Source organism: Oxyura jamaicensis, chromosome 1 (genome assembly GCF_011077185.1).
Source record: "Oxyura jamaicensis isolate SHBP4307 breed ruddy duck chromosome 1, BPBGC_Ojam_1.0, whole genome shotgun sequence".
In the NCBI taxonomy this organism is placed as follows: Eukaryota; Metazoa; Chordata; class Aves; order Anseriformes; family Anatidae; genus Oxyura; species Oxyura jamaicensis.
The window spans coordinates 12,687,477-12,713,871 of NC_048893.1; the positions used below are offsets into that span (position 1 = coordinate 12,687,477).

The following is a 26,395-nucleotide window of genomic DNA, read 5'->3' on the forward strand; positions in this document are numbered from 1 at the left end:
TATTTAAAAATATTTTCAAGACATAATTTTGTAAAAGAAGTCTTCACATAGATTTTTGCATTTAAACATGAAGTATTGGGTATGTTATTGTTTTGGGGCATGTGATGTTTTTTTGGCTAATATTTTTTCCTCTCTTTTGCATAGAGGTCTTAAACAATAGTAGTTGAAAATGTAAATCTATACTATTTTATGTGGTACTTTATAGGGATAAAGCTAGAGAAGTGATAGGAAATCAACAGTGAACTTACCTTTGGCTATAAATTTAAATGAAAACTGGATGTACACAGTATTAGTGCAATCTAGATCTCGTGAAACCAGCATTCGCAGTCCTTCCTGCAAACACAGCATATATAATGTGAATCACAGTTCCCATTATTGAAGATTTTCTGCAACTTACTATTGCATGGATGTTGTCTGTTACTGACTGCTGTGACAGCAAGAGAGTTAGCTCTGTCCCTTCTTTTCTCCCAGGCTGAAAATGAGAACACTGATAGCCTTGGCAAAGTGATCCATAGTAATGGAAGGTGCTAGATAGGGGTCTGTGCAGCCTCTAGAGGCACAGCTCCATGATCAGGTAGCGACACAGGTACAGCTCATTCAGCTCATGCCCTGAATCACCAGGATGTCATCTGATCTTGAAGCACTGTAGTTGACTTACTCAGACATTCAGTCCAAGCTCATGTAACCATTCTTTTGGTGAACCATATAGCAGCTGAGCACCCTAATTTTCAAGGAAGAAGTCTCCTCTCTAGGAGCTCTTTTCTGTGTCTCCAAAAATATTTTTTTGTACAAATATCCTCTTCTGTTGTAACCACTTGACTTAGGAAGGGATTGTTCCTTTTCCTGTAGTAAGGAAAGGGAGTGGGTGGGAAAAGTCACAGACAGATCCATAAGGACCTGTCTACCTCTACAGATGACCTCAAAGTTTAGTGGATCCTGGAGACAGACCTGATCCCTGTTCTGCAGAGGATCTAGCAAACTCCACCTTACAGAGCTTTCCTCTTTCTCAGACCCCTTCTCCCAGGGAACAACCTACAGGAACAACCAAGCCAAATTTTAGAAAATTCAAAACCTTTGATTTATGATATAGATTACATAAAGAGGTTGAACTGGAGTCCACGTTTTGAAAAAACATATTTATAAAGAATCAATTTCTACACCTGAAGTTATTAAACTTTGCTTTTCAATGGCACCTAAATTCACCATGTCAAATGAAAAGCTTAAAATTTCTGTTCTTATCTGAACAAAAGTCTTTTATGGGGAGAAATATTTATCTGTTTTGTTGAAGAATGGAGATGTTCAGAAAACATGGCATTTCCTGACCATTTTAGACCTTTAGTTAAAAACAAAGTAAAAAACCCTCCTTAATGAGGTAAAAAGCTTTTAAAAGATACAAGTAAGTAAACCACATTCTAACTACACAAACATTGAATGCATGTGATCAGTATCATTCAAAATATTCAAAAATCAGTCAGAGGATTTCAAGACAGACATCACAGATTGCAATGTGTACTGTATTTCCAAATAGATTCTTGGCCTCAAGAATCATAATTGCAGAGTTTCATTCTTTTCCTTTGGAAGTTAAGGAGGAATTTATAACCAAAAATGATAACAAAAAATATTTGTTCATAAAAACAGCTATAACAAACACGGTGCATGTTTAGGGCAGAAAAATGAAAATGTCAAATTCTAGCCTAAAGACTTTGAAACAAACTTATGGAGGAAACAACAAGAAATCACTTTCTCTTCCTAACTCTACTGGTTTTTATTCATTTTTTTTCAATGTAATGAATCTCTGACCCCTTTAAAAATGAGAGCTGTTCCAGACTTGATGGTGTCACCATTCAGGTTTCCCCTCTCAGCACCATAGACCTCAGGCCAAAGGTCTGGATGCAAGTTACCATTGAAATCATCCTTCAGGACAGATGGCAGAGGAATGACAGGGACACAGTATGGACCACCAAAGCCTCTGTCACACCTAGCAACAAATTCAGAGGAAAAGGTATTATCCATCTGGCCTAGATAAAACACATCTTTTCTATAACATATGGAAAGCAAGTTGCTACTTACACACAACGATCTGCATCACAGATGCCGTGGCCTGAGCACATCCAAGGGCATCCTGTAGCCAAGATCACATTATCAATAGCCCAAGAATCAACACCAGAAGCATAGTTGTATTGAATCCATCTGAATCGTGTTCTGGGAGAGCTAGAAGAAATAGCGTGAATGCATTTCAGGCTTCAAAATGTTTCCTCCACAAAGTGTTACGTAATAAAGAAAGTCCTAAAGACTTCAGGAAAACAAAAACATTTTAATAAGCACAACACTTTGTATTTGGAAAAGATTTATACTCCATCTGAAACTGGAAGTTTCAATTTCTCAGATGAGTTTTCAGGCAAAATTCCAGCAGATCTAAAGGAAGATGTCCGAAGTGAACCAATGCTGTGACTCTTCCTGGTTAGCAAAGTGGTTGAGCAGAAACTACCAGCTTTATTAGCATTCAATAGCTTTGTAAGTTGCTAGTAGAATTGAAACAATATAACTGCTTCAGAAAAGTAATAAGTAGTGAATGTTCATTTATATTTAGTGTTATGTAAAAAAAAAAAAAAAGATTACATGCACTCATGTATATTTGTGTAATAATGGATGAATATATGTAAAAACATGCACCCGCACACACGCTGTGGTAAATGCTGACTGCCTTTCTATGCTCAGATGGGGAAAATACTTTGGAAAAAAATCTGTCAAAATGGTATGGATTAAATAATATCATAGTTGTTTAAGCAGGAAATGTTCTGTGGAGCTGCTCCTAGACCACCACACTGGGAAATACCCTCTGACTTAGACTGGGTCAAGCTACCTTCATACTTGTGAACAAAATTATGGAAGAATCTTCTTGGACGAAGATGTATGGTTCTGTGGAGTGTACTATGAGATTAGAAACCAAGATGTGAATTGTAGTCCCTGTTCATTTACTGTGTCCATTTTTACTACCATATTTTCAAGGTGGTAGAATTTACAGAGATAATGTGTAGGGTGCTTTTAAGAATTATGGAACTATTCAGATTAACAGTAAGTAAGATTATTGTCATCTGTTATTTCTGAACTAGTGCATGGTTTTATTCAGAGAGATGGATGTCAGCTTATCTGCCACATTCATTTACAACAATGTGATATCACTATGAGGCAGGCAGATCTCTCCTCCTGGTCAAAAGGGTGTAGGTGGCACATCCAGTAACATGCATTTTGACTTGCTGAGTGCTGTGATTAATGTGCCTAAATCTTGGATGACAAATAACATTATTACTGATGTGAAATGACAGAAAATACCCTTATATGAGAGGATGGGCCAGTGCATTCATTCTTGTTTCTCACTGGGTAAATGTTAGAAAAACAGTTTAGAATTCCTATTCTTTGATGCCATAGGTTGTGGGCAAGACTTAAGAATTCACTGATCCAAATTTGTTACTTACTTAAATTCCTGCAGCTCATATTATATGTGATGAAATATTTTGAAGTGAAATTTAAAATTCCAATGGCGTGACAACACACATTTAATAATTTAAAAGACATGCAGAAAATTCCCAAGCTGGAGGATGTTTGTTCAGATTAGATCAGCAAAATCTATATCATGCTAAACAGCTAGAACAGTGCTCACTATGTTGCAGGTGGAAGGTAGACCGTAATTCTCTTCCAATTTTGGAATCTTTCTGAAGTGTAGATGGAGCTCTCAGTGTAGTGCTGACAGCCGATGGTTGGAGGCACACACTCCTCTGTCACCAAGTGCCAGTCTCTCCCGTTGTTTAAAGAATATTGCAGGTGAATGCTATGAGAATTGCTGTATGGCTTGCTGCAACCCATGCTTAGCTCAAACTGCAGGAAAGTAGAGGCTGATACATGAAAGTCCCAAGTCTCTGCAAAGCGAGGTTTTCCTAATAAAAGAGAGAAAAAAACAAAAATGAAATTGAATGCCTTATGCATATGCTTTTGGTACTGTCATTCAGATTTATTATCTGGATTTTCATCTCCTTCTTTTCAGCTTCTCTTCCCTGCAGATTACTATATACTTGAATCTCTAAATACCTCCCATATTGTAAAAACCTGACCTACATAGAATTTACAAAATAGGTGCATACAAATGTAGTACTGCTTGGTGACACATACCAATGTTTTCACTGAACATCAGAGCTGTATCCATAGATAGGCAGTCAATGTCTACTTGACCCCCTTGTATTCTGTACCAGCTTGCTTGTAAATCCACAGTTCCATCAAATTTATCCTGGAAGCCAGTCTGAGAGCTGTCATTCATCCCTATAAGCACATCATCCAAAGCCCACTGAGCTGAATGCTTCCCTATAAAAAAGAGAATGAATGAGTTAGTGGAGTCCTTGTTAGTTATTAATTTTTTTAAAACCGCATCTTGCATTCATATACTGAGTTGTGCTCATTCACATAGACTGACCACAGTTAAGCATGGCTAACACATTTCTCAGGGATGAACCTGGACTCTGAAGTTTCCATTTCAGTTTCAATGCCTTCATCATCATGCACTCTCCCTGTGTTTGAATGAGACATTTCCTGAGTGAGCCCTTAGGTTGGGGATTTCCATTTACCAGTCACAACCTTCCTGTTATTCCCCACAGCTAAATGAGAAAGGCCGCTGACTAACTCCCAAATTACCTTTTGATTGGAAGAGGATAGCTTTCTACTGACATGCTAAAAATCTTGTCTTACTGTACAATCACTATTTTACCCTTATAGAAGAAGAAGGAAAGACTTGATAAATTGTGAGCTCACAACGATGTGCCAGGACTTATGTCTTGCAAGAGGAACATGGGTCATGGCTGATAGAGCCACTCTGTGTTATGTCAGACAAAGGATAATCTATGAAGGCGCTAACATCTGTAATGAGGAGTGGTTGTCACCAGTGGGCACTGGTATGGAAGGTTGTATTTCAGCCTCCCGTCACAAATTCTCTCTCTCACTGAGATCTAGAGGACTGCTGTCAGGTAGCCTTACAGAGACCACTCTCAGCAGAGACAGATATCACCCAGATGCCTCCAGAGCAAGCAGCGACCAGCAGGACATAGGTAGAGAACAACAGGTCTGACATCTCACCACTAAACAGTGCAAATAGCTATGGCAGAATGATGGTTTGTGGTACGCCAATTCCTGCGCAGCATTTTTCTCAGATGAACTGGCTTCATAGCTAAATCACATCCTCTTGTCTTGTCTACTCTCTTCCCTAGTGAGGACAGTTAACTCCAGCACATATATTGTACAAAAATGTACGAATAAAAACAGCCATCAAAATGATAAATGATATCCAAGAAGCTACATACCATAATTACCCGACTGTAAGCTATGTGCTTTTCTCCCCAGGGAGCTGCTGTTAAAATGTGCTTTTCTATATGTCTGCGTATCACTCTCTATTTCCTGCAGGGAGCCAGGAGCTCCTGCCTTGCACAAAGGCGAAACACTTAATAAGGACACTTTTACTAGTAGTAATGTGCCACATTGCAAGGCAGGAGCTGCCATCGTGGCTGTAGCTATCAGTCAGCATCAAGGCTTTACTTTCATCTGAGGATGTGGGAAATACCGGAGTGGGCTTTGGAGGTGGAGCAGAAGGCAGAGGCATGGGACTGTGGGTAGTCAGAGGTGTTAATATAGGCAGTTCTATAATACAGAGAATCCTATGATTCTATGAGATGGGAGCCACTACGTAGGCAGGTTCAAGGCTGTTATACCTCCCCTTCCAAATCAGATGAGAAATGAGATGTGTACACCATTTTACATCCCAGGTCACTCTTTACTCAGGTATGTCCTCTCATCTTATTCAAGCTTTTCTGTGGAATCTTTTCCCATCCTCTCCTCTCAGCATCTTTGGTTTATACTTGGCTTTTAAACAATTTTAATCTTAAATCCCATATTCTGCTTGGGTGCTATAGAAGAAAATTATGTCTGTAGCATGACCAAAGAAAGCCTAAATATACACTTACAGCATCCAAACTGTTCAGCACAACGCATTTTTGGTAACCTGAGGTTTCTGCAGCACACGCCCATATGGAGAAGCACTCATGCTTGGGTTGAATAAAAGCATTTAATGAATTCTTAGGATGGCATTGCATACCATGTTGTGGCTGCCACCACCTGAAAGCTGTGGCAGGGGTTTTGGCCTCCCGAGGTAAGTCTATTGAAACAACCTGAGGTTCCAGGTACGACATGAAGTCCAGCTCTCGCAGTAAATGCCAGGTGATCCCGTTATCATTTGTGAATTGAACCACGAGACCTGTAGTTAAAATTAAGCAAGGCAGTTAGTCTGACTGTGCAGAGAAGAGGGGGGCAGCTCTTCATCCTGTGCTCAGGAGTTGCCAGCCCTCATCCAGTGTACACCACTGACGTGTGTCTCCTGCTGCAGCTTTATAATTTTGTGTTTCAGGAAAATTATGCCTGAGAATGGGTTGAAAGACAATCTTTTACCAGACCCACTGATGGAGATGAAAACTGAATAAATTTTCAGGCACACAATTCTTCTTCAGGTGAAATATGGAAGTATCCTGAACTTGAAGTTTATTTTTTGTGTTTCAGACCTGAAGAAAGTCCTGTGTACTTGTATATCTACCTGTTTTCCAACATTTTCAAGTAGTTTAACAGAAGCAACAATACCTCTTCTTGCCAATCTTGTCTTAAACCATCACAGCTCGAAAAAATTTACTGTTATTAATAGAGCACCATTAGGCTTGGTGAAAATAAAATAAAAATATGGGATAAAAGTAAATATACTTATTTTTAATTGAAAGTTAAGTACCATTTACGAAAAGTGAAGAGCTAACTGAATAATGTTAAAAATGAAACAGACTTTCTCATTTTGTAGAGACAGTAAAAGGTAAAAGCACTATAGAAGACCCCAAGTACAAAAGCTTATTATAAGGAAAAGAGGCTTTACCTTCATTTCTGGCTCTTGGTCTGTTGCAGGAGTTGCCAGTAGCTTTGCTTCCAATTTGTACATAAAATTGAACTAGCCTGTTAAAAAAATGTCAGATTAGAAGAGAAGTGCAATTATCTTCTAATAGCACAAGGTTAGTTAGGATAACTCTCCTCTCCTTAACTAATGTGACATTTTCACTTAGGTCAGTATTTCAGGCTTATTGATCAGGCAGTGATCCTACTGAAATCAAGCATTGACATAGTAAAGAGTAGGGGACCCAAGACAGAAGCTGATGTGGTTTATTGATCCTGTGCCTAATAAATGTATTGTTGAACTGAGCAGGAGACTTTGACAGTTCCTTCCTTCACACAAAGATGCAAAAATGCTAAAGCCAAATCTGCAACTTACATCAGGTCTTACCTTGATCTCTTCTAACTGGAACCTGGTTTAAGCCTTAACAGACAACATTAGAGTTTAAATGGAGTTGTTACATCCTCTCTAAATCACCAGTCTCTTTTTGATTGTTAAATTCTTAATGTAAAAAAATGTCAGTAATAAGAGCTCATGGGATGTTTTGTGAACTAGTCACTTGGAGTATGAATCTATATATTTGAATTTCATTGAATATTATCTTGTTCTTTTGTTTTGAGACAGGAAAGAAATGTTCCTGATCAGCCTTCTTTGTATCTTCCCTATAGTCATTTCTTTTATCACTTCCATAATTCTCCTCCTCCTTTCTATGGTAAACCATGGCAACATTTTCATCTGCATGATAGTTTTTCCATGTGATTGATTTTTCCCATAGCTATTTTCTGAAACCCTTCTAAGGTTGCAACATGCCTTTGAGACAATGATGTTGGCTTAACTGACAGAATTTTGGACAAGCCTGGAACAACCCTGTCTAGCTATATTTGAATTAATAATTATCCCATCCTTGTGCTCCAAAATCTTGTCATTTTTATCAGTCTACAGTGATGCCTTGCTACACTTGTTGAATTGTTATTTTTAACTGTGAATCTGAGGTGTCAGTGTAGTTTACATTTTCTTTTAGATGAACACTGTTTTACTAGTAACAACAATTTATTTTAATTAATGTCCTGTTGCTCACTCACCAAATTTCATTACATATTTCTAACCTTTGTCTGAGGTTTCTCTGGTCATAATTAATGTAAAGAGCAGTGACATGACTGAAAAGGACATTGCCCCCTCATTTACTCCTTCTTCACAGGTCCTGCATTGCACACCCGGAACAACACCAGAACTGAGCAGGGAATGTGGGCTCATACCTGCCCTGAGCTTTTGCATACTGAAAGTTGGCAAGGCCATTCTCCTTCCTGTTTCCTAGCCAGGTTTTGACTTATGATGATGCCTGCCTGTTGTTTTATTACCATACTTGCTGATGTGCTGCTTTTGAGAAGCAATTGCTTGTCTCTTGTGCTGGGAGGCATCTTTGTGGAGTACGCAGGGAGAGGTGAGGTTATTGCCAAGCAGGGATTTTGGGGAAAAAAGACATGAATCAAAAGGAAACGAGGTTTTGTTACTTCTATTGCTTGTAGATAACTTCTTTATTTTAAATACTAGTTTTCAAGGTGGATTTATGGCTCTGTGTGAAGAAAGAATGCTTGATTTGTCACACAGATAACTCCCCACAAGGATAACTCTTTTCACTTTAGGGGATTTGGTTCTAATTTGTACTGACATCACTAAAATCACAGACAAGCCACAGGACTACAGGCAGAGCCAGTACCATGCAGATATGATTCCAATTTCCCTCACCCACTGCTACATACACATTGTTACAATCCTCTTCTGATTCTAAAGCCAACCACAATCCAGTTCTGTTACTGAAATTGGTATTTCATATGTGAGATGTTTCGTATACCCACAGGGACTTGACAAGCCAGAATATACTCATCAGTCTCATTCATGATATAACCCCATAGCTCAAGAACAGAATGGTTCACAGTGTTGCAAAGATTAGTCAAATAGGTCCTATTGTTTTCTGCGGCTCTGCTTTCTGAGACAGTATTCTGGCAATAAAACACTATACTGCAGCCTCACAGGTGAAAAGATTTACAGATAAAATTCTCTTTTATGACTGCCAAATGCAGAGAACAGTAAAAAGCAAAACAAAAACAAACAAACAAAACAAAACAAAACAAACAAGCAAGCAAACAAACAAAACCAAAACAAAACCAAAAAAAACCTTTCTGCAGAAGAGTGAACCAGCCCATCTGATCTGGACAAGTTTGACCCAGAACAACTCTCTGAAATGGTTGCACAGTCATTAGCAACAGTCTGTAACCCAAATAGGAGCCAAGTCAGCTAACAAGCCAGATGTCACTGCTGGAAAAATATATATATTACACAGATTTTATTTAGCTGCCAGGTAGGCAGGCACTGTGTGCAAATGCTGTCACTGAACAGATAGTGAAGAGTGTCATAAGGGAGAGGACATCAATATGGGAGGCAGTAGTTCATCAAAATGCATCCAGGTATCATATTGTCAGTCAAAAGGATGAAAATACTACTGGCAAAATTGTGCCTTTGGCACACTGGGCCGTGCAAAAGGGAAGGAAGGAGAGACTCCAGCAGGTTTCTGAAGTGCAGGCCAGAAAATGGTCTAGGTGAAATGAATTTTAACACTTTTCTTACAGTTCTCTTAACAGTAATGAATACTCTCTTCTTGTCTCTTAAAAAAAAGTGTAATCAATTATGTAAGGAATAAGGAGATGATTGGGCAAATAAAGCTTAAGAATATGACAGCACTTAATGTATATGCTAGATTGGAATGCATGTTGGCAGTCATTGGTTTTGGGGGAACAAGCTTTAGTTTAAAATGCTTTTTGTGTTAAACCCAAATTTAGGAGTGTGCTGTTAGGCTGCTCTGCTAAGCAGCACCGCATGGGCTGACAAATTTCGACCCCTTTGGAGCAAAGTGAACAAGGAGCATTGAGCCTCAGTGTGCCCATCTCCTCTGGGAAGATAATGGTGAGAAGGAAAAGGCCCTTGTATTTACCACAAAAATTATCAAGAATTCTTTGCATTCTTTATATAAAATGTACCCCTTGCACACACAAACTGTAACTGAAGCAAGATGATACAGACTATGCATAGGTAGGTCTGCAGGAACTGAGAATGAAAATCAAACTTTAATGTCTTGCAATATATATATATTTTCTATTCCATGCCTGATTTAATGAAACAAGATCTTAAAAGGTCTGGGAAAATATTATTAACCTGAAAAATAAGAAGCTTAAAACTCTACTGCAAGAGTTTCAGCATTCCTATTCACAATGTTCAATCCACGTATCTAGTGGTATGTCTTTAAAGATGTATTTTCCTGCTGTTTACCCAATCACCAAAAACCCACAACCAAAAACCCACTCACAAATAAGATAACTGTGCAGGGGCTGAGATGACCCCTAATAATATAACCTACTTCTATGGAAAGCATTAGTGAATGCAAAAAATAATACCAAAAAGGGAAAAAGTGCTTCACTCTAATCTCCTCTTTCAAGTGACATTAATTTTAGCTGCAATAACAGAAAACATTTCTAGGCTGGATTACAATTTTGTTTTTAGGGTACGGGTCTTTCATTTAACCCCTCACACTCTCACAAACTTAATCTGCCCTTGCTTCTAGGAGAAATAATCTAGCTAATGTTACAGACAGTCTCAAACATTAGTGGGATTTATCTGTTCTAAGCAAGGTGTCTAAAAGCTGAATGTTACATGACCAGCCCAGATTCCCTTAAAGATAATTAAAAAAAATACACATTTCCAGAAGACAAAGCACTGGCCTTTGCTAGGTCCTATTTCAGGATGAATTGCATCGTCCTTTCAAGGTAGCTATTTTATCTCCCTTGAACATGTAAGAAAGCTGGGGTAATTGCTGTTGTCTAAGGTGCCCATGTTCTAGAGCAGCTGCATGAGTTGGATCCTGCCCTTGAGCGCATGTGGCCAAAGTAACTAAAAAATCCATGTTTGCCCCATTTGTGCTTGAGATGACTGGTATTTTTGTTCTCTCTTTTGAGAGAAGTGCTGGTTTATTTTGCCAAAATGATACGTCTCAGCAGGAGAGCAGCTCACCAACTCAGAACAGGGATCTTAGTTGCTCTTACAAGAAGGTTGTCCCTCTGGCTATTTCAGTCCTTGGGATAGTTTCAACATATCATGTTTTTGACATCCTATGCATGGAGTTGTTTTACCCCATGTTCTCACGCAAAATCAAAGTAATGATAGATTGAAAAAGTTAAGAAAGAGCATTGTTCAGTATTTTACGACTTCTTTTGGTGCTTTAAGGGGCTCAAATTCTATAAAAATGCAAAGCTATTAGTATCTGGCATTAAAAGTGGTTTAAAAGTAATCTGAAAGCTAAAGAAAATCCTTTTCTTTTTAAAGAAGATTTCTCCAGAAAAGAAGGAATAACTAAAAATATAATTTGAACATAGACTTCTTGATGGTGTGGCTACTTTCAAAATTATACGTCATATTACATATACCAATATGAGACTTAAATAGAGTGGAACAGAAAATGTGTTCAGATCTTTCCAGAGTTCCAGCACAAACATATACTTGTCAAAAGCATATTTGTCAAACTTAAGTTAATAATTAAGGAATTTACATTATGATATATCAAGTATTTGTCGGAGGAGAATTTGACAGACAGGCAGGACGTAGAGGAAAGGCAGTTGCTACTGTGTGGTTCTGTGCTGTGGAGCAACAAAGGATGTCCCCAAAATCACAGAACCCATACTGCCCTAAGGAGCACTACTTGGCTGAACTAGAGAGGGGGAACACTAATTTGTGGCCACACTCTGCTGAATGATTCCACAAATTAAATAATGCAACAACTTGGTGCATAGCTTCCTCTTGGAGCAGTATTTGACAGGAGAAATATCTTCTATTAAACTAATGGATGTAATTGTAGGGTGGGCAAGGTTTCAGGCACATGATCTCTTACAAGACTGGACAAAGCAGCTGCAAACTCCAGTATAAATAATAGTTATAATTAATTGTCCTTAGTTTATCCTAATTATGTTAATCAATTGGACAATTTGAGAGAAAAAGGGTAATTACTATCAGTGGAGCAGAATTCCGTAGTAGCAGGGAGAGAGGTGGAAGCTTGCTAGCCTCTTGACTGCACAGAAACAATTCATATTACATTGTTTTACACTTCTTACAAGTGGACTAATTCATAACAGCTGGCAAAACAACAATAGCTCGTTTGCTATGGTATCGGCATGCGTGCAATTCAATAGCATCAGTGGAAAGGGAATTTTTCTGTCCGGACTCCTAGATTTTGTGCAGTTTCAAGGCCACATCTTCTGCCTGGCCATCTAGAATACACTGCAAAACCATCTTCCCAGAAGGATGAACAGTTCACATTTTCTGTGATGCTTTTCCATTCTATTTCTAACCTAAGTTTTCCTGTTCTGGAAAAGGAAGTAGAAAGCAAAAAAGGAACTTCCCTGAGATTTCTTGTATGGGTTGTTTTTACCAGAAAACAAAACAAAACAAAACAAAACAAACAAAAAAACATTTCACACCTTCTGCTGTCTACGCTTGTAATAGCAGAGAAGAGACAGCATTAACACAGAGACAATTGTGAGAAGCAGCACTGATGACTGACCTGATATTTGTAGTGTCCAGAGGAACTGTCCTTGCCTCCCTTTTGCCAGGTCCATTGAAGTACAGAGATTTTCCATCACTGAGCACGCCACAGCCTGTTCCAACCTGACCTCCTGTTATCTTGTACCAGAGAGGGCTTAGCTTCCTCTCAAACCTGTCGAACATCTCACTGTGGTTAGGCACATTAGACACACAGGTTCCATGTGATGCTTCAAGAAAAGAAAAATATATGGGAGATGCTTTGTTGAAACTGTGCTGAAGAGAAGAGTAAAGGTCAGATACAGAAAATTGGCTAACAGTTCTATTGCACCCATGCAAGAGAAAGTACCATACATTTTTTCAGAAAATGCCATGACAACAGGATTGAACCTGTTTAAGCCCTCTTTATAATTTTTTTGTAGGCAGAATAAACCCTCTTCCATTAAACTCTAAAATGACTTATTTCACTAGGTGAAAAACAGACATCCTTTATACTGATAAGATGTTTTTATGTAAACAGAAAAATATTATCCTTTTAGTTCTTTTTAAACAAATTGAACAAAAGAGGATAGCTTATTGCTTTGTTGGTGTAGAGGGTTGAAAAGAGTGCAGTATGCAACTGGTTGTGTCAATCTCTGTTTTTTTCACTGGGTATTTTTTTTTTCCAGCATAAGAGCCCCGGAAACCACAAGTGAGCAGAATTTTTCACAGAAGGGCCTGTCAGAACATATGTTCCTTCCTGGTCCCATGCCATCTGATGGCCAAGGGACTCAAAACCAGCAGCAATTCATTTGAAGATGTTCCAAAGGTTTTTAAGCAGACTTTTTTGTTTATAATATTTTATTTTGGTTTTGCTTTTATTGCTAGTCCCTTCCCATTCATACAGATGGTGATGTTCAAAGATCACAGTTGCCAGAAACATCACCGGTGTCTCCTGTCTTCAGCTGCTCTGTTTTGTCTGCACTGGACTCCTGTGCTAAATTTTATTTAACAAAAAGAAAAGATTCTTGTTGGCAGCCCATGAAATTTATGTCATCATGTATTTTCCTGGAATGTCAGAGAGGAAAAACAAGATGCTAGGTTTACAACAGCAACTCAGAGAGTGCTTACTCCTGTACCATCTAAAAAAGATTGTCTTACCTGTGTAGCCCAAGTCACAAAAACAGACCCCTGAGACGCAGTCCCCGTGACCACTGCAGTAGTTGGGGCAAGGCTCAGAAATGTAAACACCATCTAAGCCAAAAGGAGGCACACTCTTGTGGGAGCTGCTCTCCTGGATCCAGCGGAATCGAGTTTTGCTGTAGAGGAACAATAATGAAAGGCATGGTATTACTATTCCCAGCTTTAATATCTATTGCATACCTCTTGTGATCTTTGTTTAAGACTGAGAGAGCTTTTCCTGGATTAGCGAGCTGATGCCTGGAAAGTTTTTCTGACATCTTACAGTTTGTGCAACTCCACATATGAATATTTTTTCCACCTTTTTTTTTGGGATGTATTTTGATATGCTTTATTTCTCTGGCCTATATCCACCACTGTGATGCAAACAACAGATCATGTAGTTTTATCTACTAGAGTGAAAGATTAGTTATGACTCTGAAGATGCCTTTCAGTACTCAGTTCAACCCAAACTGCTGTCCCAGAAATCAGTTTCTTACAGTACTTATGAAAATAACTCAGTAATGGCAGTGATGCAGAGTTTGTTATGGGATGGTATAATTTTGAGTAGAAAATCTTCAAATAAACTAGATATAGGAAAAATCATCCAATGTCTATAAATAATGGCAGATAAATAACCTACGGGATATTTGGACAGAAATACAAAGATATTGGGTGACAACACAAAATTCCTGAAAAACAGCAATCTAATCTCTAACCTCTATAACTAAAACTGTTTCAGGGACTTTGCTGAGCCTACACAAAGTTACTCCACCTGACCCAGTGCATATGATATTTATTAAAGAATATATATATATATATATATATATTAATTTTAAGTCCTTGGCTTTTAGTTGAATCATTTTTTTGGATGTTCCAGAGGGGAGAGCTGATTTAAAATATCATTATCAATCCAATAGATTAACTGAGATCCTCCTTGCTATTCTGCCTAATGTATAATGTGCTTATTGCTTTTTACTTACTATTCATGGCGATTTGGTAGGTAGGTGATGATCATGCTGGTGCTTTGCACCAGCTGATAAAATGGGATGCTCTCAAGATAATCATGATTTCCAAAGCGACCCATAACAATTCAGTTTTCAACATGCTGGGAGCCTCCTCATACTCCCAATACTTACATTTCTAATATATTAGCATGAGCTTCTTATTCTTGATCACATTAGTGAACATAATGCCAAACAGATTGCTGCTATTGATTCCGCGCTGCTTGTTTTGGGTAAATCAAATCAGCTGGTGCCAGATCTGTGCGATTTGGCACCTGCTTTTATTGGCTAATTACTGAAGAAAAGACAAACTTGTTACGGTACATGCTGCTATTTCAGCTCCTTGCAGCAAAGGCACTAGCTCCCTTGTTTCACAATATGTTACATACTGAAACTCCATGCTGGGGCTGGAAGAGAAGCCTGTAGCAGGAGGATGGGGCTGAAACCCAGGGGCAACACGAAAGCCACTGCCTAGAGAGAGACACACAGGAGCCAGTAGGCTTAGGCGACTTCTGCTGCTGATGGCATGCAGTGCAGATAGCAAAGGGTCTCTTTGTCTGGTGGTAAGTGTAAAATTAATCCTGTTGAAATATTTGATTCAAATGACTTATCACCCTCTTGCTGGCTCCTCTGACCCAACTGATACGCCTAAAGAAAGATAGCACCATGATGAAGAGATTGATGTCAAATTAATATGCTGTGATCCCCTTGTTGCTTTGTAATTTCATTTTATAAATAATTTGACATCTTAAAAATGGAAAGATTCTCCCTGTTTTGGAGAGCTTAATATAGTTTTCCCAGACTTGCAGATTTTTAGCATGGATTTTACTCACAGCTTGCAACTTTTTCCTAATTTAGCCTCAAAGGACAGGCAGCTATTTCACCACTGGCTTACAGTGTAGAGTACCTGGCTGCAAGTGACCTAGGGATGACAATAGTAATTCTCGTCCAGTCCTCAAAGTCTCCTGTGTGATACACGGTTGGCTCACTCAGCTCACGGGAGCTTCCCTCACATCCTTTTGTGCCTGGAGATGCAGGATAGCAGCCTTCCTTCACGAGTGACCAGAAGAGCCCAGCATCGTGGGAGTACTGAAGCAGAACAGGAGCAGAGCTGCTGTACTGGTTAGTGCAGCCAATGTTCAGCTGAAAAAAGCAAAGCATCAGATATGAGCTGAAGAAAACCGAGCTGTTATTTATCATTATTGGCTGCAAAGCACCTTTGACTTTCTATTTTAGAAGGCTTAGCTCTGAACACTTCCTTTGAACCCTGCTGGTAAACAGTGGCTGATACTTAAGAGTCTGAGTCCTACAAATATACAACATTTCTCTGTAAAAATTCCCACCCTTCACTCAGGTTGCTAGGTTCAGCAAAATGTGCAAAGAACATAACACATTTTTCAAGGGTCCTGCTACTTAGCAGGCTGCAAATAACAAACTCTGCACAGGCACCTGTGTGCCCAGGAGGAAGGGGAAGAGCTGTATCCTCTGATATAACCCACTGCAAGCACCCCAATGTGCCAGACTGACCCCAAGGTATCCCTTGCCCTGGGCTGCAACCCTTGATGATGGCCAAATCATTTTCAGAATAATATTGGTGAGCTGGCACTACATTTCTGGTGCCCGGAAATGAGCAAAATTGGAGGCAGTAGAAAAATTAATACTAAAATGTGAAATGAAAACATAACTAAGACAAAAATCAACTGTTTGCTTTGTTTCCAGCTTCATTTTTCAAGCTATCAGAAAAATATTAGTTTTACATTATTATATTGCAGAAATTCTACTTGAGCTGTAGAATGTGGAATATAAAACAAAATCATTCATCTAAAATGAAATAGTTTTTACAACTGACTGTCTTTGGTTTATCAATGCAAAATTATTCCAGGCAGCTATTTAAAATGGAGATTTCACGAACTCAGGAAAGCATTTAACCATATGTTTAAAATTAAAACATACAAATAAGACTAACACATTTATGTGCAGGCCAGTTTAAAAGCTTTCCCAAAAAGAGAGGAGTATAAATTAAGGCCTTAAACAATAGAAGAACTCACTGTTTTCTGACACGTTGTTGATGTTATGTATATTTACATTACATTGCCAATGGCTTCAGTGATGGAAGGTGTATGAAATGTTCTTAGGTATTGCTTTTTCAGACTAAACAATTTTTGAATTGCTGTTGACCATAAAACCTAGAGAATGAAGACTTAGTCACTGAAGTAGTGGAAAATGGTCAAGAGGCAAACAATGTCTTTCCCAGGCTAAATGGTATTTACATATCACAGTCTTTTGGGTTTTAGACAGTTTAAGGTATAAAACTGCGAACAATACTCATTTGGAAATTGTACTGCTGTCCCACAGTTTGTACAGCATTTCATTAGTATAACTTTTATATGAAATGAGATTTCTTAAAAATCTTATTATTTCTAACCAACTTTACTATTTACAGGACTGTGGGGATTATATTTGAAAAGCTGCCTGTAAACAACTGATCTCTTTAATAATTCTACTTGTAAATTATTCAGTGTCTGTATCCACCAATTATGTAAGGACCATGTATTTGTGGTGAGCTCATTAAAATTGCATTGCAACCAACCTCCAGAATTCACCAATGGGATTTCATTATAAACTCAATAAAATTTTGATTAGGGTTCAGAAACAAGAGCTTGTCAAAGCAAATACACTTTCTTTGGAGCCCATATTCTGTTGTATTTTCAGACCACTAACATTTTTGTAAGCCCTATAAAGAAGAGAACACTAATTGAAGCCTATATTCATTGACAATAAAAGTAATTATTTGAAAAACCCTCTGGAGTACAGAGCAGCTTGTAAGTCCTTAAATAGTTTAATATACAAAAAATGTACACAAACCACTGGAGCTTTTGTAGTCGCAGATGGGATAAATCCTTTTTCCCTTGACAGTGCAGTAGCATTTCCTGGTACTGACTCAAATATAATGACAGTCACTTCAACCCACTTGTGAAACTCGTTAACAAACAAGCCTTTAAAATTTCTCCAGAGGGGGAAGAAGCTCTCCTTCTCCAAGATTTTAGCTAGTCCGTTAGAAAGCAGCATCATATTTTATAGTGTATGAATTCATACTTGTGCTCTATACATCTTTTTACATAGTCTTATAATTTATTACATTGTTTTGAACTATGACCCAATGACATCTTGCAAGTATTGAGTAAGGGGAGTTTCACTGATAGTCTGGGATTTGAAGGGATTTATATTTAAGGAATACCTTGAACTGCAGGACATATCCAGGCTTCAGCGTTAAATCTCTAGTCACTGCAAACCGGTCTCCATCTGATTTACCAAAAAGCATGGCAGAAGGGGTGGCAGAGCAGAAAGTTTCATTTTTGGCCATCCCTTCATTGGCCAGCATTAACCACACACTCATCTGGTTCATAGGGTAATCAAATGCTGGCTTTTCATAAAAGTTCTGTTAGAAAGGAAAAGAAGAGAAACAAAAACAAGTACTTACAGTGTGATTTCAGAATATTTTCAAAAATTATCAATTTTCAGATTTTTCAATTTGCATGTTCTGTGATTGTCCAAAAATTATAATTGTCAAAATTTGTCTTGACTTTCTGAGGAGATGATACATAATTACATTATCAATTGTAAAAATTAGGTATTATGGTAAGAACCAGGTTAGTACCATGCAGAGATAGATGCAGCTGCAAGCACTACAAATGTCTCTTTAACTCAGTATTTTCAAAGAAAATGAAATTCAAAGAAATTTCTAACAGAGAAGACAGATCCTGTTTCATGGTGATGCCCACAGACTGCTCTTGCTTATTACCTGTGGTAATGTGGGATTAACAACAGGAATTATGTGCTTCTGCTTCTCTGACAAAATGATGATGTCATCGATAGCCCACTGATCATACCCTTCCCCTGAAAACACAGGCTGCCACCACCGAAACCTGGTGCAAGGAGTCTTAGCTGCAGCTGGTAGCTCCAGATAGACAAACCTGAAAAACAGAAGTGCAGCAGGACTTTCAGGGAACACTGTAGAGAAATGGGAAAAATACCACTAAATAGTAAAAAGAGGCAGGAAAGCCATTTGTCTTCCCAAGAAACTGTTATGTATGATGGATCCTGCTTTCCTGGAAATGGCTGAACATCTGCCTGCCAATGGAAGTATGGATTGTTGCTTTTGATTACTCCAAAGGGGTAAATGTTTTGTCTAAAAGTAATGAATTGGATGGCCAGGTAATGAAGATTTCAGTGCATAGTTGGGGACATCCTTATTTGCTGGAAGTTTCCTGTAATTTTGACAAAGTAGAGACAAAGTAAAGTTAAAGAGTTTTATACTTTCAAATGCCTAGATCACTTTCAGAAAAAGACAGTTTGCTGAGTTACAATAGTTCTGGAAATACTGTTCACTGCAATGCAAAATGAAGAGATGTGAGGATAAAATTACCAACTATGGTAATAGAAATCATGTTAATATCTATGCAATTTCAATTTCAATTTGCAATGACAAACTACCTGCAGCTTTTCTAAGGCCCACTTTCATTATTTTTTTCTTTCATGGTGGAAGGAATTTACTTAAGGATGGGAATCTTACATAAGGATGTCTTATAAGCACTAGAGCTTAAAATGTATTTTAATGTTTTCATAGACTCAGAAACAGTTTTCCTAAAGAGATAATACAGTATGGATTTAACTGATTTATTTTAGAACAAAGTTATACCTGGGTTTACTGAAGTCAGAGAAATACATTTCTGCTAGCAGCTGCCAGTTGATGCCACCGTTATTGCTGTACTGCAGCAGCACACCTTCTTCTCTGCTGTCTGGTTTATTGCATGAAGAACTGTCTCCTCCTATCTGGATGTAAAACTGAACAAAATCCACCCAGGTAGTGTCCAAATCCCAGCTTACCAATTGTCTTTTGCCAGCCTACAATAGAAAGAAAGAAAAGAAGTGGGAAAAATAATATTAAATATGACACCTTCACTGCAAATTGACTTATTTTAAAATCAAGCACAGATGAATATTTGTACAGAAACATGAAGCATTTTGTGTTAGGACAATGGTTCTGTTTGGCCATCCTTTATGTCTTAATATCTCCGGTGTGATCCCACAAGCATTTTTTATTATTGCAGACACAATAATTCAACACAAAACACAACTTCATAACACAATTTCAACACAATTATCTCATCTCTTTCCTTTTTCTCCTGACTCCTTCATGGTACCAATTACCTTTGGAAGACACAGAGCAGACCCTGGGTGTCACAAACCAACTATGGCTAAATGTTTAAGCATTCAGCTTTTATATGATAGAACATAAAGCAGTAAAAAGACATTTCTGGTCTCATTTCTCTTGCATTGTATAGTGTTGTTGAGTCTCCTGAAATTATACCACTGATAACGCCTATTGCATTTCACGAAAGGAGAGTATCTCAGAAGCTAGAGTCTGATTTATTTATTTATTCATTTACCTAGCAATCAAATTCAATTATCATCAGATACTTGTGTTTTATATCCTCATATATTTTAAACTTAAATTATCCTGAACTTGTCGGTGTCACATCAATTTTTAGGTCCTTATAACAACCAAAAGTACACACATACACACACACACACACACTTTTTTTTTTTTTTTTTTTCTCTGTTTCATTTAGGCCTTTTCTCTCTATTGTCCCCTTAGTCCTCTGTTGATGAGGATGGGTGACTTCACCTTCAGTTGACAGGTTTTTTTTTTTATACATTCATGGCATTCAAGGTACCATTGCTACTTGATCCTCCTCTCTACAGTTATGTGGCATTCATTTCTCCAGCTGCTACCCAGTGCTATTTTCAGAGAACAGGCTTCCCACATGTTGGCATCAGTCCATTTGACAGGTTTCCTTCCAGTTACCTCTACAAAAGCATGTAGGATTTACAGCAGTGAAATTCATCTCCTACTCCAGAACTGGGGAGGAGCATTTTCTCTACATGCCTCATGTGAGTAGGATTTATTGATACACAAAACCACGTTCTTTTACTAGTAAGTATCGTAAATCTGAAGTTTCTCAAGTAAAACCTGTGGATTTAGTTTCAGCATAGCTGAGAGATAAAATAGGCTCATAAAAATTAGTGAAGAGTATTCCCAAGGATTTTTTGAGTTCTAGCAGGAAACAGCTCTTGGACATCTATGCTGTGGCTGACATGGTCACTCTGTGCTTGTTGGTGACAGAGAATATTTAGCAAAAAGAAGCCTTAAGGTATAAGAACCTTTTACTATAACTGAAATTCTCCCCTGCCCTTTCCCCCCTGCTTGCTTGAGGCTGAGCTTCTGGGCTTGCACAGCAACAGGCTTGAACAATTATGATACAAGTTATAAACCTGCCTGTGGTGAGACAGAATGGGGGGCAAGAGCATTGTCCCTGTAAAGGTGACCTGCGTGCCCCTCGCCTGGCACAGCCCTCCAGCAGCACAGTGATGTGCTGCCACAAGCTGCTACAGGCAGGGCAAAGCCAAATATGTGCAGCTGGAGAGGGGACACGGGTATGATATTTCTGCATTCATTAAAACTGGCTGCAACCTGGATTCATCTACATTAACAGTGAGAACACCTCCCAGAATGCAGCAGGATTGGCAACATGGCTACTGGCTTTGATTACCTAAAAATCACAGATTCCTGTCCAAGCACAAAACGGGATTAAAAAGATAAACTTGGGCTAAGTTGTAAAAACAATGACTATTTTAAAGCAGAATTTACATTTTCCCTGTCTCTCACTCATACATCCATGATCCTCCTGACAAATTTCAAGTCAGAGATAAACAAGTGGCATGGATCTAGCTAGACATCAGTAACAATATCTGTGAGCTGGTTCCCAGCTGGTGCTTGAATGGTGCCATGAGAGTGAGATGGGCTCAGTCTTGGATGCAGCTCCAAGCTTCCCAATACAGACCATCATGGCTATTACTGGCCCAGGACATCGGGCCATAACACTCATAATACCTTGGGATATTACTTCACTTTCTTCCCTTCCTTCACTTTTCACTTCTTCACTTTCACAAACTTTTTTTTTTTTTTTTTTAATTTTGAGACCGACAAGAATTTGAAGTTGTCTTAATCAAATCAGACTAGATGATCTTAGAAGTTTTTTCCAACCTAAATGATTCTATTATTCCATGGATAATAAAGATGTCAACACCATTTCTGACCCATGGGCAGATATTTCCCAGTTGACTGATTGAGATCTGGGTGTAAAACTATTCTGAATACTTTTCCCATGTCTACACCATCCCTACCCCAAATTGGCTCTGCGTGCCAAAGGGTTAACCACAGAACCAGGTTAATTGAGAACGGGCATGAGTTACACAAAGCCTCAAAGGAATTGCAGGGGCTGATTGAAAGAGCTCTCTATATTCCAACACACCTACAATTGATTAAAATGAGGTGGAAAACAAAAGATAGAGGGTTGGCAGAACAAAGCCAACATTAATTCTGGTAGTAGTGATTGATTATGGCAGTAAACATTAGACATTCAAATAAAAAGTAGCTATTTCAGCAACTGCAAAGAAATAAAGCCTGTGAATACAAGCTTCCAAAACAATACAGAACTGTTGGGCAACTACAAAAATATTTTTTATAATGTTTATCACCATGGCCACTAGAAACCTTGAAAAAGATCTAAACAGAAATTAAATAAGCCACCTTCAGCTGATGGCACAGAGACTGCTACTACTCTAGAAATGAATGATAACCTAACCCGTAGAGATCAATAGAAAGAAGCCAAGAATTTCTAAATGAGATTTTCACTCCTCCTTAGCAGAAATCAGAAGAAAGATCATAGCAGGTTAATTCTAATTTAGCAAGCTACTTTGAGAAACTTGGCATAAGGAACTGAGCCAGAAGGAAAAACATCTAACAGAGAAGACAATTATATAAAAAAATCCAATTATCACAATTAGCTAGTTATACTGATTGGTCTATTATGAAATTTTCAGCACATGAGCTGCATTTCCAGGGGAGCTGGATGTGAGACTGTGCAGGAGTGCTGAAAATTACTTGATGAGTTAAATTTTTATAATGAGGTAAACAACATATGATTACATAGCATTGCATATTGGTTTATTCTTCTGGGACTAATCCGGTTCTCATGACAGCAGTGGCAGTTTGATCAAACCCTTAAGAGAGAAGCATGTACCTGCATTTTAAACCCTTCCTTTCAATTAAGAACAATAACAACAACAACAGTAACAACAACAAAACACACAACCCAACACAACAGAATTAGAATTGAGGAGCAACAATGAAAAATAAATCTGTGATTATAACCCATAATCTTACCTGATCATAAAGATCTCTTAATTTTAGTTATAATTGCTAATAATTAGCAGACCTCTCTATATCTTATTCTTACTATATTACTTTTATCTGTAAACTTCCAAGTCATACAACAGAATATTCTCCTACAGGCTAAGCAGGTACTTTCTAAAAATCTGGATGGGTTGCTTTTTCACTAGTTTTGGTCCTTTGACCTCAAAGTAAGCTCTTTGTCCTCCCTGAAAGCCAACCTTTCTCAGTGCCTCTCCCAGAACATCACCGAACAAAGACAAATGGGAGTTGGGAGCTGCTGAGAAAAAGCTGAGTCTTAAAACCGAAAATGCACAATTAAGGCAATATTAATGTATGCACTTCCCAGCACATTGGTAATTTACTTCCTTCCATTACAGGAGGTATTTCTCGGATACATAACGCACATCACTCCCTATCTCTTTTGATTGCTTTGTTTTTTACCTGCAGTGCACAGCTGTGCTGTTTAATGCATTTCTCATGCTGCTCAGAGCTCTCTGCCATCTTCCTTTTGTCATATAACCCCATGTTCCTTTCACACCTACATTACTACAGGCTTTTCTCAGTCTCCCATTCCTTGTTGGTACCTTGTTGAAGTAGAGCGAGGAGCCAGATGAGATGACCCCACAGCCTTCTTCAGGCTTTACAATCTCTCCCCCAATAACTTCCTGCCACTCTGTCTTCAGGCCATCTGGGTTTTCAAAATCAGACATGATAGTTGAAGGAAGGGGATTTTCAGGCTGACATTCAGTACCCTGAAACCCTGAGTCACACCTAGAAGGAAGCATAAGCATAACAAGATTTTAAAGGCCTTATTTAATGCTCACAGTTACTTAAGACCTTTTAAAATTACGTGTGAAAAAAACAGAATTGGAATTTTGGATCCTGGAAATAAGCTGGAATCGCTGGATAACTGGAAATAAGCTAAAACTTATTTCTAAAAAAACCCTTCAGTGTCCAGAGAGCTTGAAGCTGGCAGGCAGCACACTGCTCCCTTGGTATTGCAGCTGTCTGACAGTCTGCAAAGTAGTGCTGAGTCGGTTCCTGGGGACTGTCTGACGCAGCCTAACAGCTCCAGCTGTGATCTGCTTCACCAGGACACCTACAGCTGGGCAGCCCCATGCCACTGAAAGCTCCTCCACTGCATGGATCTCCCAAAGGTATGGTCTCTTGGGCAGAGAGGTGTGGAGCAACCAGCTTTTAATATTGCTTTAATGGTTTAACTCCCACATTTTTATTTATTTCTGAAATATTTTTAATCTGAAAGTAAGAAAAAACAGGAAAAAAAAAGTATACAAAATAACAGAGTACCTAAGTATCAGAAGACCAATAGCTTGTCAAACTAGCAAATGCTTTGTACCTGCAAACACCGTGGTCACACCAGCCATGTCCACTGCACATGCTGGGACACTGCTGTCCGATGTAGATGTTGTCTAAGGCCCACTCATCCTGCGCAGTGTAGTAGCATTGACTCCAGCGGAAACGTGTAGCACTGGACCTTAAAACCAACAACAATGCTTTAATTTGGATGCTTTACAGAACTGTAGGGAAAAAAATCAACTACAAAAAATAAGCGTTGCTATCACAATCACTGTCCAGCCTGGGAAAACAGGCACAACCAAAGACAGATTCTTGTAAATGACCCTTCTGTATGATATAACTCACTGTGCAGCAGATAATGGACTTTGCAGTTAATAATGATATTCCTGAGGAAATCTGAAGAGGTGCTACAGTGACTTTATACTTAATGGGCACATTATTTTAAGATAAATCTATCAATGAATATTATCAGATTTTTATTCATTACCATTCTGTGAGGGTGAAGGGATGCAAAACGAGAAAGCTGTACCCAGAGTGTAACTTTTTAATATATTTGCTCACAGTTAAGGTACAAATTGCGTTAAAATTTTAATCTGATATTTATCATTTAAAAATATTCTTTGAAATTAAACTTAGTGAGTTTAAGCACTTGCCTGTGTTGAATACTGGCTTATATTGTAAAGTTGACTGTTTTTTATTGGATACAGAAATTTATTTTTGTCAAGATGATACTAAAAAAGATATTGATGACATATCATCGGGGACATTATGATCATCAGATTCTGAGAAAGATTCTGTTTCAAAGCACCTATTGGTTTCCACACTGCAAATAGCCTGCTCTTGGCCAACTACTCAAATAAAATTTGTAACTCGCAATGTCTGCAGTGGCTGGAGCTGGGCTATTGCTGGATTAGATTACATGCCTACATGTAACAAAGCTCTGGATATTTGTCATATTGTTCAAGAAGAAAACCTTGCTGTTTTTTCTTCTTTCTAGTTAAATTACACAGCTTTATTTTTCTAGTTAAAATAAACAGCTTTATTTTTCATTATTATAATGGGGTCAAGTAATATTAAGAATTAAAATAGTACTTGGAGCTGACTCTAGGAGGTTGTATACAATGCAATATAGACATTTTCCAAACTGAGTGTCTCCTGCTAGCCAAACCCTGCCAGACATGCTCCACAATCAAAAACTAAGTCCAGGGAAGAAACCAATTTATCAGAAAAGTAATTCCTGTCACCATCAAGCCTCTCTGAGCTCTGCTGCCAACCAGTGCAAATCTGATGGGTTGCAGATATTGGCTGGTGGCAGCTCCCAAACACAGGGTTGATGAGCACCTGGTGGACTGGGCATCATCTTATCCACGCTCATACTAAAGTGGCTGGGCCCACAGTGAGAATGAGAAAAAGTATTGCATGTGAAGTGAAATAAAAATGGGAAAATGTTGTGCTGGAACAAAAGGAGCTGTGCTGGCTGCATGGTGGATCTGGGAAAAAAAGAGGTGGTCAGTGTAGCATGATTGTAGAGCTGTGGAGGGGATGGACAGGGAAAGCAAGGCTGACAACAGTGAAGAGAAAATCAAGCATAAAGCTGGGATGGTCTCTGCCCAACAGGGCGGGATAAGGAGGAGAAGCAAGAAGTTCCTAAAAGAAGTAGGAGATTCTGTCCAAGCTTGCTCCTGAGACATACAGCTATGGTATGATGGCATGGGATATAATGCTCTTATTTTAATTTTAGAAAAAAAAAAATAATCCTCCTACTCCCCTCTGGAAATTATGCAGAATAAGATCTGTTAAGATGAATATTGTAAATCTGGTCAAGCCACCTGCTCACATGTATGAAAATTAAATAGATATAGGAGATCTGGGAAGCTAAAACGGACAGTATGGCACAGTAGTTACACAGCCAGTCATATGGTTAAAGAATACAAAGGTTAGATTAATACATGCCAGGAGAAATTTTTAGAATTCAAATATACAAATTTCTTTTAAAAGCAAGTGAAGCTGCCCAAGGGCTTGATTTTTAATTGAAATGACCTTTGTTTTCTGTTTTAAGTATCTGCTTGATAT

The 26,395-nt window shown here is 38.4% G+C and overlaps 1 protein-coding gene across 3 annotated transcripts in view; it reads right to left on the minus strand.

Moving 5' to 3' along the window:
* The window catches only part of RELN (reelin), a 285,330-nt gene that overhangs the window by 50,442 nt on the left and 208,493 nt on the right, over positions 1-26,395 (minus strand). For all 3 annotated transcript variants that reach the window (XM_035347207.1, XM_035347218.1, XM_035347199.1), the window contains exons 23-37: positions 24,363-24,500; positions 23,590-23,776; positions 19,406-19,611; positions 18,509-18,680; positions 17,945-18,145; positions 15,614-15,849; positions 13,685-13,842; positions 12,567-12,774; positions 6,950-7,026; positions 6,134-6,292; positions 4,168-4,356; positions 3,662-3,935; positions 2,071-2,211; positions 1,801-1,978; positions 249-333 (exon numbers count right to left, since the gene is read on the minus strand). In XM_035347207.1, the coding sequence (XP_035203098.1) occupies positions 249-333; positions 1,801-1,978; positions 2,071-2,211; positions 3,662-3,935; positions 4,168-4,356; positions 6,134-6,292; positions 6,950-7,026; positions 12,567-12,774; positions 13,685-13,842; positions 15,614-15,849; positions 17,945-18,145; positions 18,509-18,680; positions 19,406-19,611; positions 23,590-23,776; positions 24,363-24,500 (2,609 nt within the window). The remainder of the gene's footprint in view (positions 1-248; positions 334-1,800; positions 1,979-2,070; positions 2,212-3,661; positions 3,936-4,167; positions 4,357-6,133; positions 6,293-6,949; positions 7,027-12,566; positions 12,775-13,684; positions 13,843-15,613; positions 15,850-17,944; positions 18,146-18,508; positions 18,681-19,405; positions 19,612-23,589; positions 23,777-24,362; positions 24,501-26,395) is intronic.